Source organism: Puntigrus tetrazona, chromosome 7 (assembly GCF_018831695.1).
Source record: "Puntigrus tetrazona isolate hp1 chromosome 7, ASM1883169v1, whole genome shotgun sequence".
Taxonomy (NCBI): Eukaryota; Metazoa; Chordata; class Actinopteri; order Cypriniformes; family Cyprinidae; genus Puntigrus; species Puntigrus tetrazona.
The window spans coordinates 40,121,451-40,141,996 of NC_056705.1; the positions used below are offsets into that span (position 1 = coordinate 40,121,451).

At 37.7% G+C, this 20,546-nt stretch overlaps 1 protein-coding gene across 16 annotated transcripts in view; it reads left to right on the top strand.

Annotated features, from left to right (window-relative positions):
- The window catches only part of LOC122348744 (adhesion G protein-coupled receptor L3-like), a 228,503-nt gene that overhangs the window by 127,015 nt on the left and 80,942 nt on the right, over positions 1-20,546 (top strand). For all 16 annotated transcript variants that reach the window (XM_043244565.1, XM_043244567.1, XM_043244573.1 and 13 more), the window contains exons 5-6: positions 11,134-11,148; positions 19,461-20,261. In XM_043244565.1, the coding sequence (XP_043100500.1) occupies positions 11,134-11,148; positions 19,461-20,261 (816 nt within the window). The remainder of the gene's footprint in view (positions 1-11,133; positions 11,149-19,460; positions 20,262-20,546) is intronic.

A 20,546-nucleotide genomic window follows, 5' to 3' on the forward strand; every position in this document is an offset into this window, starting at 1 on the left:
GGGTGCATTTGCTTGATGAAACATGCTATAAAAAAGCGAAATAATATTTTAATTTAAAATATCAGTTTTCTGTGTGAATGTGATTTGAAATGGAATTTATTCCTGGGATGCAAAGCTGAGTTTTCAGTCACGTGGGAGACTGGAAGTGGGCGGAGCTTCTGACTCCAAGTGGGCGGGGCATCCGAGGTCAGGTGAATGTAAAGGCGGGGTCAGCAGGGCTTGTTCATATTAACAGTGAAGGCTTGCACTGATTTATGACATTCACTTGGTCTTTTACTGAAGTTTGATCAAAGTTTCGCTCCTTGGAGGAAGAGTGATGCTGGTTGGTGAGAGAAGAAACGCTTCTGTGTTTTTCAGTACGTGTGACGTGTGTTAGTATTCATAGAGAAAGACCACCGGTGAGTGTGTGAGCGACAGGCGGCGTCTCTCTCCACACACACACACACACACACACACACACACACACACACACACACACCGGGCTCGGGCTGACCCTGAGTGATGGACACTGCTGTTGATGTCTGGAGCTCAGGCTGCCATTATCTAGTTCAGCTTTGACCTTGAATTCTTCTGTTATTGAAACACACACAACACACACACACACACACACACACACACACACACACACACACACACACACATCACAATTAATAGCATTCAAAATAAGAGTTTTTATTTACATAATGTATGCATTTGCACTGTTTCTTTATTATGTATATATAAATGCAAACACATGCGTGTATATATTTAAGATTTACAAATAAAGTCAATTATATGCATTTAAATACATGTAAATAATTCATATATATATATATATATATATATATATATATATATATATATATATATATATACACATGAACGTGTGTATTTACATATGCATAATAAATATATACAGTACACATGCATATTACGTAAAACTTTTAGTTTCTATCTAATTAATTGCTTGACAGCACTAGTTTTTATTTTTTGTTTAGTTTAGTTATTTTAGTACACGCAGTAAAACGACATAAAATGAAATGAATAAAAATCGCTTGATGCATTTAGGGGATTGCATTTCAATTAATTTGGGTTCAAATTTTGTATATTTAATTTTAAGCTTAAATAATCAACTACATTTACGTCGTTGTATATTTCTTGTATATTTCAGTTAACATTTTGTATTTTTCATTTGAATTAAAATTAACTTTATATTTGTACTGTTTCTAAAACTAATATATATATATATATATATATATATATATATATATATATATATATATATATATAAACTATACTTTACATGAAATTTATTTCAGTTAAGATTTTATTTTTAATTTTAGTTATCATATACTTTAGATATTTTTATTAGCTAAAACAATATACTACAGTAAGTGTTAAATTGATATAATTTACTAGCTTAAATAGCGTAGTTAGTTGCAGCGTATTTTATTTCAGTTAACCTTTCTTTTGGATGCACTAAACTAAAGGAACGAATCTGAGCCACCAGGGGCCTGCTTCATAAAACTAGTTTTTCAGATCTACCGTCAGTCGATTACGCTCAAAAAGAGTGAAATAAACCAGGCTTGTTTGATAAACTTGTCCGACAGACATCAGTACGAGGGTCAGATCCTGCAGATGTCCAGCCTCTGCTCTGTTCAGGTGTAGCACAGATATTTGATTAGCGCTTAATTACTGCTGCCTTCCATCCAGATCCCAATAACACGTTTCAGGAGGAGCGGGACGTCGTCTGAACAGAGAGAAGGAGAGCTGATTGTTCCGGCGGCTTGTTCTGCACCTGCGTCTTTCTCTGTCTGTAATCAATCTTGTGTGCATAAGCTGATCTCTCTCGGTGCTGTTCGCGCGTAATGTTCTGTCGTCTCGCCATCATCCGCTTTAACAAACAGCACCTGTGCTCGGTCTGCGCTCGTTTACCTGTCGCGGGGTTGCCGGGGCAACGCGACGCCGGCGTCCAATCAGAGCTTGCGATTCAGAGTCATTGCGGCTCACTGAAACCAAAGCCATGGAAAAGAGAAATAAATAAAAGCATGATCGTTAATAAAATCGAATAAATATGCGAACGTGACCTGAAATAAATAGAACGTAAATGTACGTAATTATTTTTAAATATTTGAAATAAAATTAAACATGATACAAAAGGTTAACTGAAATAAAATATGCTACAATAATAATAGAATATATTATTTAAGCTAGTAAAATATATTAAATATCAACGGAAATAAAATGAAAATAAAATGAAATAAATAAAATACACAAAAGCTTTAATATTATTTTAGCTGGTAAAAATGTCTAAAGTAAATGTTAACTACAATATATATTAAAATATCAACTTAAATAAACAATATATATATATATATATATATATATATATATAGTAAATATTAATTCAAGGATATAAAATGTTAACTGAAATAAAATAAATATACAAAAGTGTAAATGTAGCGTGTTAATCTAGTAAAATTCACTTTTTTTAAAATTAAAATACAATGCACAACACATTAAATTAATTTTGAAATATATAAACCCTAAATGCATTAAGCTATTTTCAATAATTACATTTTCTGTAATTTTATATTTACTAGAACACCTCAAACTAAAATAAAAAAGTGCTGTGAAACGGTTAATCACGATCAATCGGATCCGAAAGAAATGTTTTTAACACTGTCGGGGAGGTTTAGGGTTGGATTTTGGTGTAGGGCATACTTCCAACATGATAGTGCATTAACTTTTAGCGACAATCAACGGATATTCCAATTCTGATTGAAATGTGCAATTCAATATATGCAATTCATATCTATATCAGCGTACCAGCGTACCAAAACTGTGCCAGGGTTCATGTATTAAACCTGTGTTTTAGTGCCACTGAGTGGACATTTCTCTTTGAAACTGCAGTGAAACATGCAGTAAGATACGTAAAAAAATGTGCACAGAGGTACATATTGAAAAAAAACCTTTTGAATTAATATACAACTAATATACAACTATGACTAATAACAATGGCGTAAGCACAACACAATTACAAAAATATTTGTCCAAATTAAAATCGAAAGTATAAGTACAAGATATTAAATCTAAACATTGAATTGAGTGATTTGTTCACTCCGTGCTCTCATCAGCTGCTGCTGGGAAACTAATCAGCGCTTGTTAATTACTCTGATGCTGAACGGCCAGTTAATGGGTGTTGGCAGTATCTGGACACCATCAGGTGTTTATCATACGCCGGTGATTACAGGTATCGGCCGGCTCTGAATCCGATTAGAGCCCGAGCCAAGCCCTCCTGCGACCCGCCAGAGCTCCTCGAGATCTGCAGAGATCAGAGATCCAGGGCTTTCACCGACAATCACAGAAGATAATCAGCGCTGAAGACCGTGCTGGAAAACACAAATCATCTCCTTCCAAACGGCTTGGCTCTTCTCGAAGCTTTTCCATCCAAGCGCTCCACAGAGGACGCAGAAGATATCAGTATCGGATTATGGATGTACTGAGACCCAAACCGTAGCCTTGTGGGTTTATTAATTTGGCTTGTTTTTAGGTCAGTAATTAACTCATCGAGGGCCTAATGAGTCCCATGTTTCGTCTGCTTGTCTGATTTTTGACCCTGAAGAAGAAAAGTGGCCAGAGACGCAACGACTCGATTCATAACCACGCTTCAGCTCCTGACTGTCACGCTAGTGCTTTGTTGCTGTTTGTCTGAGAAATATTAGATACCGTATGTATTCTCCGTTTCTTAAAATGGTCTTTTGGTCTTTGCTTGACTGCATAAAACAACTGAAACACAGAGTAGTTAATCGTTTATACATATCATGAATTACATCAATAGTACTAATAGTAATAGTAGTAGTAATACTAGTAATAATCAATGTTTGATATTCATACTCACACACTCACTCTCTCTCACTCTCTCACTCTCACAGTCTCACTCTTTCTCTCACTCTCTCACACACACACACACACACACTCACTCACTCTCCATCTCACTGTCTCACTCTCTCTCTCTCTCTCAGTCTCACAGTCTCACTGTTTCACTCTCACTCTCTTTCTCACACTCTCTCTCTAATTCTCTTTCTCACTCTCTCACACCCTCTAACACTCTGACTCACACACTCTCTATCTCACTTTCTCACTCTCTTTCTCACTCTCATGCACTCTCTCACTGTCTCACTCTCACACACTCACTCTCTCCCACACTCTCACTCTACCTCACTTTCTCACTCTCTCACTCTCTATCTCACTTTCTCACTCTCTTTCTCACTCTCACACTCTCACTCTATCTCACTTTATCACTCTCTCACTCTCACACACTCTCACTGTCTCACTCTCATGGACAAAAAGATATACACACTCTCTCTCTCTCTCTCACTCTCACTCTCTCTCTCTCTCTCTCTCTCTCTCTCTCTCTCACTCTCTCCTCTCACTCTCACTCTCTATCTCACTCTCTCTCTCTCTCTCTCTCTCTCTCTCTCTCTCTCTCTCTCTCTCTCTCTCTCTCTCTCTCTCTCTCTCTCTCTCTCTCTCTCTCTCTCTCTCTCTCTCTCTCTCTCACACTCATTCTCTATCTCACACTCTCTCTCTCTCTCTCTCTCTCTCTCTCTCTCTCTCTCTCTCTCTCTCTCTCTCTCTCTCTCTCTCTCTCTCTCTCTCTCTCTCTCTCTCTCTCTCTCTCTCTCTCTCTCTCTCTCTCTCTCTCTCTCTCTCTCTCTCTCTCTCTCTCTCTCTCTCTCTCTCTCTCTCTCTCTCTCTCTCTCTCTCTCTCTCTCTCTCTCTCTCTCTCTCTCTCTCTCTCTCTCTCTCTCTCTCTCTCTCTCTCTCTCTCTCTGTCTCTCTCTCTCTCTCTCTCTCTCTCTCTCTCTCTCTCTCTCTCTCTCTCTCTCTCTCTCTCTCTCTCTCTCTCTCTCTCTCTCTCTCTCTCTCTCTCTCTCTCTCTCTCTCTCTCTCTCTCTCTCTCTCTCTCTCTCTCTGTCTCTCTCTCTCTCTCTCTCTCTCTCTGTCTCTCTCTCTCTCTCTCTCTCTCTCTCTCTCTCTCTCTCTCTCTCTCTCTCTCTCTCTCTCTCTCTCTCTCTCTCTCTCTCTCTCTCTGTCTCTCTCTCTCTCTCTCTCTCTCTCTCTCTCTCTCTCTCTCTCTCTCTCTCTCTCTCTCTCTCTCTCTCTCTCTCTCTCTCTCTCTCTGTCTCTCTGTCTCTCTCTCTCTCTCTCTCTCTCTCTCTCTCTCTCTCTCTCTCTCTCTCTCTCTCTCTCTCTCTCTCTGTCTTTCCCACGGACAAAAAGGACTAGGACACAATTAGGGAGAACTGGAAACAGGTGGAGAGTAATCAATCAATTAAACTAAACAAGAACAGGAAAAACCAAATAAGATTAACCACACAGATTCCCTGAAGGCGTGTCCTGTCCCTTAACAGAACTGATAGGGAAGGCGGGCCCCTCGGGGCTGATATGAGGCAGAGAACCGGGAAGCCTCCGGGGAGGTTCAGGCAGTCTGGGTGGCGATGCTGGAGCTCAAGGACCACAACTTTAGCCTGTAGCCCACCCACCCTCGACTCGGCCGTGGCTATATAAAGAATGAATAATAACGAATATACAGCTTCATTTGAATTCTGTTGATTAAAAGTTAAGATGACTAACAGTAAAGTAGGAAAGCAGAGGGAAACAAATCCTTTCCGAGGCTGTTTTGTGGAGAGGATCATCAGTGTTTACGTCAGATCTCTGCTGGAGCGACTCTAACCTCGTTAGTCTAGTTAGCTCTCATCATTACCAGGCCGCTTCAGAGGATTTCAGTTTGGATTCAGAAAGATTATTCACGCAGCAACACCTCGCTCTCACACCTGCTGTTACACACCACCTGCCAACACGAGTGTGTGTGTGTGTGTGTGTGTGTGTGTGTTTGGGGGGATTTCACACACCTGACTGCTCTTTCTGTGTGGTTTTGATCAAGTGTGAAGAGTGAGATCGACCGGTTGCGTTTTATGGGAACTGAACTCACTCCTTTTTAGGTAGATGTATTAGTTGATTTAGCTGTCCAACAAACGGCACGCAAAGTAATACGTTTAAAGCGATAGTTCACCCCAAAAGCAGTGAGAATTTAACCAGCTGATAAAAACATCACTATAATCCATCTTCAGAAGACAAAACCTGATGTTTTTAATTGAAATATGAACCCATAGTCCATAATAACTCTTCTTCCAGTGAAGAAGTGGAATCAAAACCGCTCTAAACAAATACGTGTGTTGATTTTGATGTGAGCGAGATAAAAAGAGAGTGGGCTTTTTCTGTTATTATGGATTATGGACTTCATTTAAGATGGAAACAACTGCTTTAAGTTGTGTTGACTAGCATACTAAAGCACATGTTGTTTAGTATTACATTTAAAACTAATGACATGCAAATTTCAGCAGAAATGGCATTATAGTATATTTAGTTTATAATTATTGCATGCCGATACATTCATCAGTACCTAAGTGGGTCAAAAATCACTCCATTAATTAATATTAATATGAACCTGAAGTATAATGCGTTTTAATTTAATTAAACCCCGGCTCCAGTAGTGCGTTGCTGCTAATGCTAGCTAGTGCTCCAGTCACTCTGTATATTCTGTGTTTGTGTGTTTGACTTTGTAAAGAGTCTGTGTCACGCGTTAATTGTTGATCCTGCAGCTGGGTGGAAATCACAGTCCCAAAGCACTTAATTTCCCTTTAACACGCACTCCCCCGAAGCCTCCAGACGCTCCGCAGCAATCAAACACAATCACCGCCAGCACCACAGCCATTCATTTGGAGATTTTTAAGTGCTGTCAGGCTTCGTGTGTCTCAGACGGGTGAATCTCACCGAGGCTAGGGTCACGCTTCAGCCCAAAATAAGAGGGAAACACAACGACTTCTATCCATGTACGGCATGCAGCCTTTTAAGCTTTGGAAGTAAAACCATGACCTTGCTGTTGTCAGCGTCGAGTTCTTTCATTGAACCACAGAAGTGAAAAATTAGGAACAGAAGCATATAAAAACACTCCATATATCACAATCTGTCTTTTTTCGAACATTTGCATGAAATATTTTAAATGCATTTTTGATTTACTTTAAATCAGCATGCCGTAAACAATAAAAAGTACCTTTTCTGCATTACAGTACTACTACTACTACTAATTTATATAAATGAGTAGATATAATTGTTATGGATATATGAACAGTACTTCATTGTTATGAATGTAATGCTTTTATAATAATAATAATAATAATAATAATAATAATGTTTATTTACTTGGAAAAAAATAAATAAATAATAATAATAATTATTATAATAACATTCAGTATTATTGTTTATTTAGTTGCATTATTTAATAATAAAAATGTTGTTGATATATTTGTAACAATAATAATAATAATAAAAAAAAATAATAAAAATAATAAAAATAAAAATAACTTTTTTTATTTAATAAAAAAAAGTAACTACAATTTAATTTAACACGCAGTAAGTACAGCATGACTTGGTTTGGGTAGATGTGGTGCTGTATATGTTGTGGACAGCTGTCATGACCTCTCTCCGTCTCTCTCTCTCTCTCCGTGAGTCAGATATGATTGCCATGTATTGACGCTCATGTTGTACTGAGGTTTCTTGCTGATTGATGCCTTGACATGGTTAAAGTGAGGTAGCTGGAAGACACCTGGACACTTGAGCGAGTGTGTGAGCGAGCGAGCGTGTGTGTGTGTGTGTGTGTGAGAAACACCTGCAGCCTGTAATTGTTAAATCAGCTGTGTTGACATGCTCTAATATGTTTACTCTTATCTGCTACACACACATTTCCATTCATTCATAACTCAGCGGCTCCTCGGAGGTCAAACCGCGGAAGCGCTTTAAAGCCACTTTAAGACTGCTGCTGGTTTGGACTTCGTCTGATCGTTAATACGTCTGTTTACTCGCTCTTAATGAAGCGTTTCTCTGTAATCAGGAGACTAAACACTGCTCTAATCAGCTGTTTAGCACTGACTCAAAATCAGCGCGAAACGCCATTCACGTTTTATTTCCAAATTATGATACGTTTCACAGAGGAGCAGGGCATCCGTGGATCTGGATTTTATCCGTCTGGGATTGATTGGGTGATGAAAAGAATCGGTTTGACAGGCGCCGGGAGAGGAGAATATTTCTGCGCTCGGTATGCTAAATAAAAAGCATTGCTGAAAATAACACTGTCAGTCTCACACCTTGTGAAAAAGAAGTGCACTAATTGTGGGGAATGTGCATTCGTGTTCGAATCTTTAAAGCGTGTAAAAAAACAAAAAAAAATACGAGCTTGCAGAAAAAATTCTATTAATGAAATAAAAGATCACTTAAAGAGTACCTTTCATGACTGTTTCTGAACATGGAAACAGTCCCTCCATACATCTAGTAGTACTACTAATAATAATAATAATAATAATAATGATAATAATTATAATTTTATTTTTATAATTTTTTTATTGCGATTTCTGCCAACAATGTAATTGGGAAATTACATAGAAGAATGTAATCAATCAATAAATCAACTAATAAATAAATAAATCTAATGTTCAGCTCATATATAATTATATTATAATATTATATATCATATATAATTTAATTGCATGTAAATTTGAGCTATAGTACATTTAAGTGTTTAGCTGTTAAACGATTAATCACCTCCAAAATAAATGTTTTACATCACAAATCTTAGTGTACTGTATATGTGTGTGTGTGTGTGTGTGTGTGTGTGTGTGTGTGTGTGTGTGTGTGTGTGTGTGTGTGTGTGTGTGTGTGTGTGTGTGTAAGCATTTAGAAAATAATCGCGATTAATCGTTTGACAGCACTAATATATCTTCATTTAATTGTAATTAACATACATTTAATTATTTTGAAACATCGCATGAATTTCACTCATTTAGAGTGTATTATTTAACAATTACGCTATTTACGGTTAGTGGGCGGAGCCTCGTCTCCTGTTTTATTTCCAGCAGTTTGTGTGTGATTCTGATGTCTGCTGTTGAGATCTAGACACACACCTGCTAGTAATCACCTCCATCTTCACTCTGTGAATCGCTAATAGCTTTGTTGCACACTGATTCGGGGTGTGTGTGTGTGTGAGAGAGTGTGTGTGTGTGTGGGGAAACGGCCTTGTCTCACAAGTACGATTTCCTTTGGACAGTGAACTCCAGTTGGTATCCATGGCAGCAGAGTGGTGTCCATGGCAACCTGCTGGTCGTCTCTTTGGTGACCTTTGAGTTTTAGGGCTCCTCTGACGTCTCGCATCACGAAGCCCCGCCCACATGCCAGCGCGAGCCAATCAGAATCAGCAGCCCTGCAGAGCTGCCTTTACAGACACTAAGGCATCATGTTATACATGTGCGTATAAGGCACCGGTGGACTTGGCAATCCCAGAATGCATTGCATAAATCTGAGAGCGTCACGGGACCGTGTCCAGGATTTTATACTAGCTTGAGTGCACTGAACTAAAATAATAATTATCAAAAATAATATTTTTGTAATCATTACGTTATAACGCTACATAATTCTGTTCTGTCCACATAAAAGATAACAGAACCAAAGAGATCATGCAGACTGTGTGTGTGTGTGTGTGTGTGTCTGTCTGTGTGTGTGTGTGTGTGTGTGTGTGTGTGTGTGTGTGTGTGTGTGTGTGTGTGTGTGTGTGTGTGTGTGTGTGTGTGTGTTTACACTAACAACACTCTCCATGGTGTTGTGAAACATTATTATAATCAAAAAAGCTCTATTCTATGTGAATATATTATTGATTTCTGTGAATCGCAGCTTTATTTTCCTCATCATCACGTGATCCTTCAGAAATCATTGTAATATACTGATTTACTGCTCAAGAAATATTTCTGATTATTATCAATGTTGAAAACATTTGTGCTGTACAGTATTTTTATGGAAACTGTGATGCATTTTTCAGGATTCACAGATAAAGAGAAAGTTCAAAGCAACGCCGTTATTAGAAATATAAATCTTTTGCAACATTATAAATGTCTTTACTGTCACTTTTATCAATTTTTATCAGTCCTCGGAAGAGTCTATGAGTGTGTGTGTGTGTGTGTGTGTGATATAAAGTGATCTGTTTATATATATATATATATATATATATATATATATATATATATATATATATATATATATATATATATATATATATATTTTTTTTTTTTTTTTTTTTTTTTTTTTTTTTTTTAATTTTTTTACTTCATTGGTAAAAAGAAACAAGAGACAGAAAAAAAATCCAACTGATTTTTTTAAGTGTGTGTGTGTGCAAAAATAATTTCAAAATCTAATTTATATATATATATATTTTTTTCCAATTTTACTTTATTGGTAACACTTTAAAATAGTTAACGCATGTTAACTATTAACCACAACATCTGCCTCAATAAATTCTTCATTTGCTGCTAATAAGGTAGTTATTAAGTTTAAGGATCTGGTAGAATAAGACATTAATATGTGCTTTATTAGCACTAATAAATGGCTAATATCATAGTAAAATGTATGCTAATAAGCGACTAATAGATGTAACCGTAAAGTGTTATCCTTTCCTTTTTTTTTGAAACTGTAGTTATGTAAGCACCACACACACACACACACACACACACACACACACACACACACACACACACACACACACAAATTACTGTATGAATGTTTTTCATGAACAGATGTACATGATAAATGACGTGACGTGTCATTATGTGTCTCTCTGTTTGATTTAATGTCTGTCGTTGCTGAATTCCCTGTTATATCTCACAACTGTCTTAATCACAACGAGTTTTCTCTCTCCCACACACACACACACACACACTATAACCTGAGCTCTGTTTCTCCACAGGTCTCCGCTGCCACACACACACACACACACACACACACACACACACACACACACACACACACACACACACACACACACACACACACACACGTCTTGTATGGCGTCGGGTGCACAGTGTGACAGGTTTAGTGAATCGTCTCAGTCGACCAGAAGGACGGGCAGAAATCCCACAGTCTGCGCTCGACGTCAGCGTGACCCGACAGCAGACGCTTGTTATTCCTCAGAAAATGTTGAATCTCTTGTTTTTCGTTGCTCTGATTTTCTCTCTCTGTCTCTGTTTTTCTCCCCCACGCCTAAAATAGAGGTGGAACAGAAAGGTAAAGACGTGTTTCTTTCACCCCGTATAGCTCTCTGCCTGCATCTTTAACATGCTCTCGAGCAAACCATCATGCATTTATTCATGCAGATATGTATTCGCTCTGTTAATATTGTGTTTGATTGGAGGAAATGTTATGTATGTGGTGGAGATGGTGTTGTGGTGGGCTCGTGTCTTTGTCGTGGTCTTCGGTTCGCTTCGGGAGTGTTTTAATGCTCTTCTCCTGTGCTGCTCAAAACTAAAAGCTCGAAGATATCATTCAAAAATAATCTTTTGCAAGCAGCATAGAACATTTGAACACACATGCACCTATAAAATTAAATAAGGGCTAATATACCTTTTATACAGTTATTGCAGTTAATGCAATTATAACCATTTTTTAATATGGCGGTATATAACTATACACGCATTTATTAGCCACGCAAAAGAAAAAGAAATAGTCACTAGCCGGCGTGAAACCACATGCAAATGAGCTTGACACCTAATTAACAAACCTGAAAAGGCACTTTTTAAAATCTATTTATTTAGCTAAAATATCACGAAATGCAGTGAATGGAGAAATTGATTGATCAGAATCAGATTAAATGACTCGAGTCGGCTCAAGCAGTTCTGTTTCTGTTTAGCCGTCCTTCTTTTAACATTAAAAGATCATAAATCGAGACGTTTGCGTGACTTTACACAAAGTTATGCATAATTGCGTTACGATTGCCATAGAAATGAACCGATACGCAGCATCGCTGATTATGAGGTGATATCACAGACAAAGATGGATACACATTAGTGCATTTTTAATGAATTTATTACTAATCCTTTATCATTTTTTTTTTTTTTTGAAATGCTTTAGGATTTGCTTCATGCTCTTGTCGAGTTAGTCTGTTCAGGACTATAAATATTGTGTATCCTTTTTCATGTGCCAGCTAATTAGATCTTCCAGCATCAGTGTATCGGCTAAGTGCTCGCAGAGCCCCGTTAGCACTTTAACAGTAATGATATTCATAATCTAATTCCCATTTAAAACATCCAGTGAAGCCCAATCAATAACCCAGCCAATGAGCTGTCAGCATTTTAAATGACATCATTATGATGATAGTGCCGCTAACCTTCAGGGTGACACCATCAGACACACACACACACACTCACACACACACACACACACACACACACACCACAAGACACTCTTACATGCACACACACAGAACAAGACACTCTCTCTCTCTCTCACACACACACACACACACACACACACACACAAGACACTCTTACATGCACACACACAGAACAAGACACTCTCTCTCTCACACACACACACACACACACACACACACACACACACCACAAGACACTTTTCAAACACACTCACACACACACACACACACACACAAACAGACCACAAGACACTTTACACACACACACACACACACACACACACACACAGACCACAAGACACTTTACACACACACACACACACACACACACACACACAGAGAACAAGACGCACACACACACACACACACACACACACACACACACACACACACACACAGAGAACAAGATGCACACACACACACACAAGACACTTTCAAACACACACACACACACACACACACACACACAGAGAGACAAGACGCACACACACACACACACACACACACACACACACACACACACAGAAACAAGATGCACACACACACACACACACAGAGAACAAGACGCACACACACATACACACACACACCACAAGGCACTTTCACACACACACACACACACACACACACACACAGACACAAGACACTTTACACACACACACACACACACACACACAGAGAACAAGATGCACACACACACACACACACAAACTACAAGCATGCACACACACACACACACACACACACACAGAAACAAGACGCACACACACACACACACACACACACACACACACACACACACAGAACAAGACGCACACACACACACACACACACACCACAAGGCACTTTCACACACACACACACACACACACACACACACACACACACACTTTATTTGCTGCCTCTGTTTCAAGAATTAGATTTAATATTAAAACCAAAGTGCCAAAATAGTTTATTTTGCAAAACTGAACCAGAATCAAACTTATTCTTATCATCATGAGCTGCACAGGCAGAAACATATCCAGAAACATTCATTTGGCAGGCTGAGAAGGAAAATGTATAATTTTGTTTTTTAACAGTCTCTTGAATTTTGATAGTTTCATGCTCTCAGCAGTCATTCATAAATAAAACACTTGAAAACACATTTATTTTCATAACACATTCTGTTCACGCTGGCATCTGTGTGATTTGACCAGCTTCTAGCGAACGGAGAGACGAAGCTGCCGCAAAATACGTTGAACTTCACCGCATTATCCTGCTACCACCAGTTTAGGGTCACGACACTTTCATTCATTCATTCAATCAAAAATTAAAAAAAAAAAAGCCACTTTGAATTAATCAATAGAAGATATTTTGACCATTTAATAATATCAACGATAACAATAACAAAAACAATTATTAAGGTTTTCATCACGGGAATAAATTTAAAATATGCATTTTTAAAACATATTACATTAGTCTATTTTAAACGGTAATAATACAGTAATAATATGGTAATAATACAGTAATAATACATGCGTCCTTTGAGATTAACATGAAAAAGTATACGAGTGTTTCCTCTGTTCATGACCCTGTTTATTTGGCTCTTTATGGTTGTCCTGCATGATTATGTGATTATCTGTGTGTTATTATCGCACCGCCGACTGTAAAAGAGCAGCTGATCCCAGATCAGAGAAGAGCATTAAAACACATCCCTCTCTTCCTCCTCTTCTCGTCTCTTCCTGGTGTTTTCTCTCACCCTCTTCATTGGCAATGCATCTCATTGGAAGCAATAGTTCACCGGATAATGAAACCCCTCATCGTTTACTCGTTAGCAAAATCTGCTCCTTGTGTTTAAGTGTCGTCAAGCTCCCAAAACAACAATAAGACAATCATTTCTGCCCACTTCAATCTGCCACTCAAGAGGCGCTGGTTTTTGTCGTTTTTGAAGCTTGACGGACGAGTTTGCATGACTGTTCGTTTCGGTTAGTCGTCCAGAAAATCAGTCACTAGTTAGCTGGTCGGTGTTTAGCTTTTGCTGGGCAGCGAGGGATGCAGGATGTTTCTGAAACGAAGCAAACAAACAAAAAACTATTAAATGAATACGAATATAAAAAAACAAGGTATTCAAGCTTGTTTTTTTTTGGAATATCTTTTGCGTTTATTGTTTTGTTTTGTTTGATTGATCAGTTAATTTATTTTTTTATTTCGAAATAATATATTGTCAAATATTTTTAAACGTAATCTGAAAAATCAATTATAATGGGGAAGAAAAATAAACCATTCACGATGCGGTCTATTCTCTGGAACTCAAAACAATTAACATAAAGTGAATGTAGAAGGTTTTGCTGGAAAATATGACACAAAATATTGTTTAATGAATCAAATAATGTAATTTGAATTAATTAAACAAATGTATCTTGTAATTACAAACAATAAACACACAAAAACCCCCAAAAACAAAAACAAAACAAAAACAACAGCAGCCAAACAAACAACAAAAAAAATCATAAACAATATATTTTTAATTTTAATTTATGTTCCTCATTTTCAGATTGAGCATAAATCTATATATAAATTACAAATATAATAATAATAATAATAATAATAATAATAATAATAATAATAATAATTATTATTATTATTATTATTATTATTATTATTATTATTATTATTCATTATTATTATTGTTGTTATTTTATTATTGTTATTATTATTATTATTATTATTATTATTTAAAAATATAAAAGCATGAACATTCTGCTAAACATCTCCTTCAGTTCTCCACCCATCAACAACTACACTATGGTCTGAGTAAATCAAGACAGGCTCATCATTTCATCCCGTTCCCCGTCCAGAGTCTCTGTGTGTGTGTGTGTGTGTGTGTGTGTGTGTGTGTGTGTGTAGCATCATTAGAGCGCTCTGATCGTCATTACACTGGGTGTTTGGGGCTTGGGTTTAAACGCTGCTTTAAAATACAGACTCTGTTACAGTAATCACCAGTGTGTGTGTGTGTGTGTGTGTGTGTGTGTGTGTGTGTGTGTGCGTGCGTGTCAGCAGCATTATAACAGCCCTCTTCATTAACCTTTCCAGCACCTGTGTTAGCGTGTGGTTTTCTCTCTCAGAGACTAACTAATGTAGCGCTGCGTTCGCTCCCGGAGCCAGAGGAAGCTTTGCTCTGCACAATATCGAGCAACGAAATGAGTTTCTTCAACTATGGCCAGATCCGGCCCTCCGGACTTTTGGGAATTAAATTCCTTTCCGAAGAAACTTTCTAAACTCAACGGCTTATTTCGTCCCATAATGTGAGCATAAATGCACCGCTGGAGTTTTTCCTCTGGACCTTCGTGAAGAAATGTCCTTTTCTCAACCGCATCCAGCACATTAAATATCTTATATTATTTGCTTCTGAATATACTTCTGATGATCATATACTATATGCATATAATATACCACTTATGATCATATACTTCTATTTGCCCACAAGCAGTAACTTCAGATAAAGCTTAATTCGAAAATAAACTGATAATTAAAAATCGTTCCCACGCAGTAAATATTAAAATGACCTTTTTTACAAATGTTCTTCATTTCACGCTATATAGTTCATTTTAGATATATTTTCATACTTCTTGTGTAAAAATGGAATGAATAAGAAAGATAAAGCTTTGTTTATAAAATTAATTGGATAATTATTAAACGTATTTCCATACAAAAAATGTTTAAAATGTTTTATGTTAAAAAATGATTTTATTCTGTTTTGTTTATACATCGCGCGTTATATTAAATATTTCTTGCATGGTTTGGTTAAACAAGAGGGAAGAAGTTAATTTAGATGAAGCAATAATTAACTATAGTTATTAATAAATCCTTTTTACACAAAAAATAATTATTTTACTCCATTCAGTGTTATATATCTCATAATTTTAAATATATTTACTCTCTTCTTGCATTATTAAATTAAATGTAATTTACTTACATTTTCTTTAATCTTTCTTAGTGAATAAATGATTGTAATAATTATAACGGCGTATTATTATTAATCTGCACACGCATCGCTATGCAATAAATATCGAAGTGGATTATTTTACCCCGTTTAGTGTTCGACTATTATTTAATAACACACATATTCTGTTTTTACGGTGGTTTTTCATAGCCTAGCGTTGAAAGTAAAGGGTAAAGCAGCGAAATCTGCATAAAAGGCATTTGCAGTAAAAATGAAAGGCGAAAGTAAAACATTTTAACAAGAGTGTTTTAGAGTGCTTTTTATTGTTTTCATAAAATCAACCGCCGGAAACACGAAAGTCCACGAAACGGCCAGATATGATAAAAGCTTCCAGCTGTAGCGTTTGGCTTCGATTTATTGAGCGTTCGGAGACTTCCCGCGATCATAAATACGACGCGGACGCGAGCGCCGTCTCTGTGCGCTACACCGTCTCTGCTATCAACAGATTTGACCCTCGCAGGAAATTAATTGCAACGAGTTTATATATTTCTAAGCTAATCTGGTTAAGTGTATGGATCGCCGCCGCCAGGCTTGGGCTTTAATCAATTTCTGGAGGCGAAAGCCATGGAAAGATACACAATCTTTCTGTCCTGATGCTGCTTAGAGTGAAGCCGAACTGAGCAAAATACGCTTATTATTAGTTTTGTGCACGCAGACGCAATAAATCACGTTGACACAAATTGACAATATCTTAGCATCGGGATGGAATCCGTTCGGATTGTAATAAATATAAGCTCATTATTATGTCTCGGCGGCCTCTGGCCCCTCTGACCGGCTGTCATTAATAAACCGCCTCTTATTTATCAAAATTTGAAATGCCAGCTTCAGGTGGAAATGAAATCTTCCTGCGCGCGTCCGATCCGATCCAGCACACCTGTCTGGACGCTCCGCTGACCCCGAAGACCACGATTAGCCGCTTCAGGTGTGTTTAATTAGGCCTGAGCTCAACTCGGCTCCCGGAGAAGATGCACTCGTTTCACTCCCAAAGAACAGACGTTATTTACTCTGGCCTTGTCGGTTTTTCTGACTTCCTGTGGGACACGAAAGAGGAGATTCTGAAGAAGTTGTAAATGAACGTGGGGTTGGGGCAAAAGTGCCCTACAAATGCACAAAAAAATTTATTTACATTACTAAACTACTGATGTATTAAAATGATAAAGCTATAATCTAAATTAAAACAACAAAAAAATATATTATTATTTTTTTTTTTTAAACAAATTAGTTATATATATATATATATATATATATATATATATATATATATATATATATATATATATATATATACATACTACATATATATATATATATATATATATATATATATATATATATATATATATATATATATATATATATAATAATATAGTATATAATATATTATTAGTATATAGATACACAGACAAAGTAAGTTCAATGAGTAATTTGTCCTTTAATTTAATTTTTAAAAAAATTTCATACGGTAAGTGTTTGCAAGGAATATGTTTTAGCTACGTTTAAATAAATTTAGCTGAAAGTTAGTGGGTTAAATGTATAAAATGTAAAGTCACTAGTAGTAATGCACTGTTTAATTCAGTGCATGCCTGTCTGCGCTCTCACTATAGTGCTCTCCGGAGACACGCTAGTCTGTAACTCGGCTCCGGGGGTTTAACACGTCAGTCACACAGCGTCTTCGCCACTAAATGAATGCTTCTTGGCCAGAATCACAACAATAAGATAATTCGTGGCAGATGTAATTCATTGCATTGTGTAAGTATCACTCATTGTCTAGTGAAAGAGATACGACGCGGTGTTATTGAGCCGAATGCGAGAGAATCGACGTTTGCGATGTGTAAAAGCATCGTGAAGGATTGTCATCCGAGTAACATTTCATTCTCCTCCATAATCTATGTTTATCACTTTCCTTTTAAATGCGTAATGGATCACTGAAAGCAGTCGACTCAGCAGCACTATCAGTCACAAGTTTTTGGAAAGTCTCATCTGCTCACCAAAGCCTGCATTTAAATTAAATTAAAATTAAAAAAAATTTTACCTTTCAAAAAAAAAGTTTTCTATTTGAATGTATTTTAAAATGTAATTCATTCCTGTGATTTCAAAGCTGATATTTTTTGCAGTATTACTCCAGGCGCGCACATAATTATTCTAATATTCTGATTTACTGCTCAAAAAACATTATGATTATTATTGTAATGCTACTACTAATAATAGTTACTTTTTAAAAAATTACTTTTGATTAGTTGAAAGTATCCTTGCTAAATAAAAGTAATTTATTTTTGGCCAAAACTTGCAGAATTTATAAGCAAATTTTTTTTTTTTGTATCTCCTGACCACTAGGTGGCACTGTGCCAAAACACTGCAGGTAGTCTCAGGTCATGCTCGTTATAACGCACTCCATGTTTGGTCTCAATGTGCCAAAACGTTGTGGAGATGTAGCCTCAGATCCGTTTTTGCATGTTTTTTGTACAATTATTTTGCACGTTATTCAAGAACGGTTTGACTAAACGCCTTGAATTTCACATTTTTTCGCCAGCGTGGTCTTTAGATTACATGAGCCAATTTTGGTGAAAATCAGATGAACCATCTACGACGAATTCGAAAAATGAGCTTTTAAGAATAGCTAAACAACTAAACCTTCTGATTTTGCAGCTAAATTTGACTTTTTTGAAAAAAAAGACTTACGGTTCAAAAGTTGTTAGCATAACAATAGTTAAATTTGGACAAGTGGTGGCACAAATGTGGTGTGGTTAATGCTGGGACTGTCCTCTATCAGTGTGCCAAATTTTACAACTTTCCCCCAAAAGGTTCTATGGCCTGCCATAGACTCAAGAGCAGAGGAACCTGAAGAAGAATAAGTGCGCCAACAAAAACAACAGATAAATAAGCACCTTCAGTGCTTGGCCTCTAATAATTACAATGTAATGATGTAAAAAATGACTGCAATAAATACAAACGCATATTTAAACAGAAATAATATTTTTGAATAGTAAAAATATTTCACGATATTACTGCTTTCGCTGTATTCCGGGGTCAAATAAATGCAGGTGTGTTGAGCAGGAGACAATTATTTTAAGACAAAAACCTAAAAAATCTCACTGCTCGCAATCTGGCGATGTGTCATGCGTCGTCTCGATTGAGAGTGCTTTGGAAGCGACGCTCACTTGTCTTTCTCTCTGTGTCTGTCTGTAGTTTTCTTGTGCCCAGGGCTCCTGCGCGGCGTCTATCAGAGCGAGCATCTATTCGAGTCGGACCACCAGTCGGGAGCTTGGTGCAAAGACCCCCTGCAGGCCTCGGATAAGATCTATTACATGCCCTGGACGCCGTACCGCACCGACATGCTCACCGAATACTCCGGCAAAGAGGACTTCATCGCCGGACGACCCACCACCACCTACAAGCTCCCGCACCGCGTCGACGGCACCGGCTTCGTCGTCTACGACGGAGCGCTGTTCTTCAACAAGGAGCGCACCAGGAACATCGTCAAGTTCGATTTGCGCACTCGCATCAAGAGCGGCGAGGCCATCATCGCTAGCGCCAACTACCACGACACTTCGCCCTACCGCTGGGGAGGCAAGTCGGACATCGACCTGGCGGTGGACGAGAACGGGCTTTGGGTGATTTACGCGACGGAGCAAAACAACGGACGGATCGTGATCAGCCAGCTCAACCCGTACACGTTACGCGTCGAGGGAACGTGGGACACGGCCTACGACAAGCGCTCGGCTTCCAACGCCTTCATGATCTGCGGCATCCTGTACGTCGTCAAGAGCGTGTACGAAGACGACGACAGCGAAGCCACCGGGAATAAGATCGACTACATCTACAACACGGAGCTGAGCAAAGACGGCTACCTGGACATCCCCTTCCCAAACTCGTACCAGTACATCGCTGCCGTGGATTACAATCCCAGGGACAATCTGCTCTACGTCTGGAATAACTACCACGTGGTCAAGTACACGCTGGATTTCGGAGTGCTGGACAACAGGCTAGGTAAGAGCTGGGGTGCTTTGGAGGCTGCGAAAGCCCAAAAAAAAGCGTTTCGAAAGGAAAATAGGAAGTGGATGCAACTTTGTTCAAGGTTTAAGCCATGTTTTGTTCGTGCCTGATCGCCTATTTGCTTGCACACTGGAGTTGAAGGCAAAATCATAGCTATATGCATGTCTATATATATCATGAAGGCCCAAAAATACATTTCAATATTATTGAAATTCATAATTAAAAATTTAACTTATTTAGATGGTCTAGCAATCATTTGCAGTAATAATATTAATAATC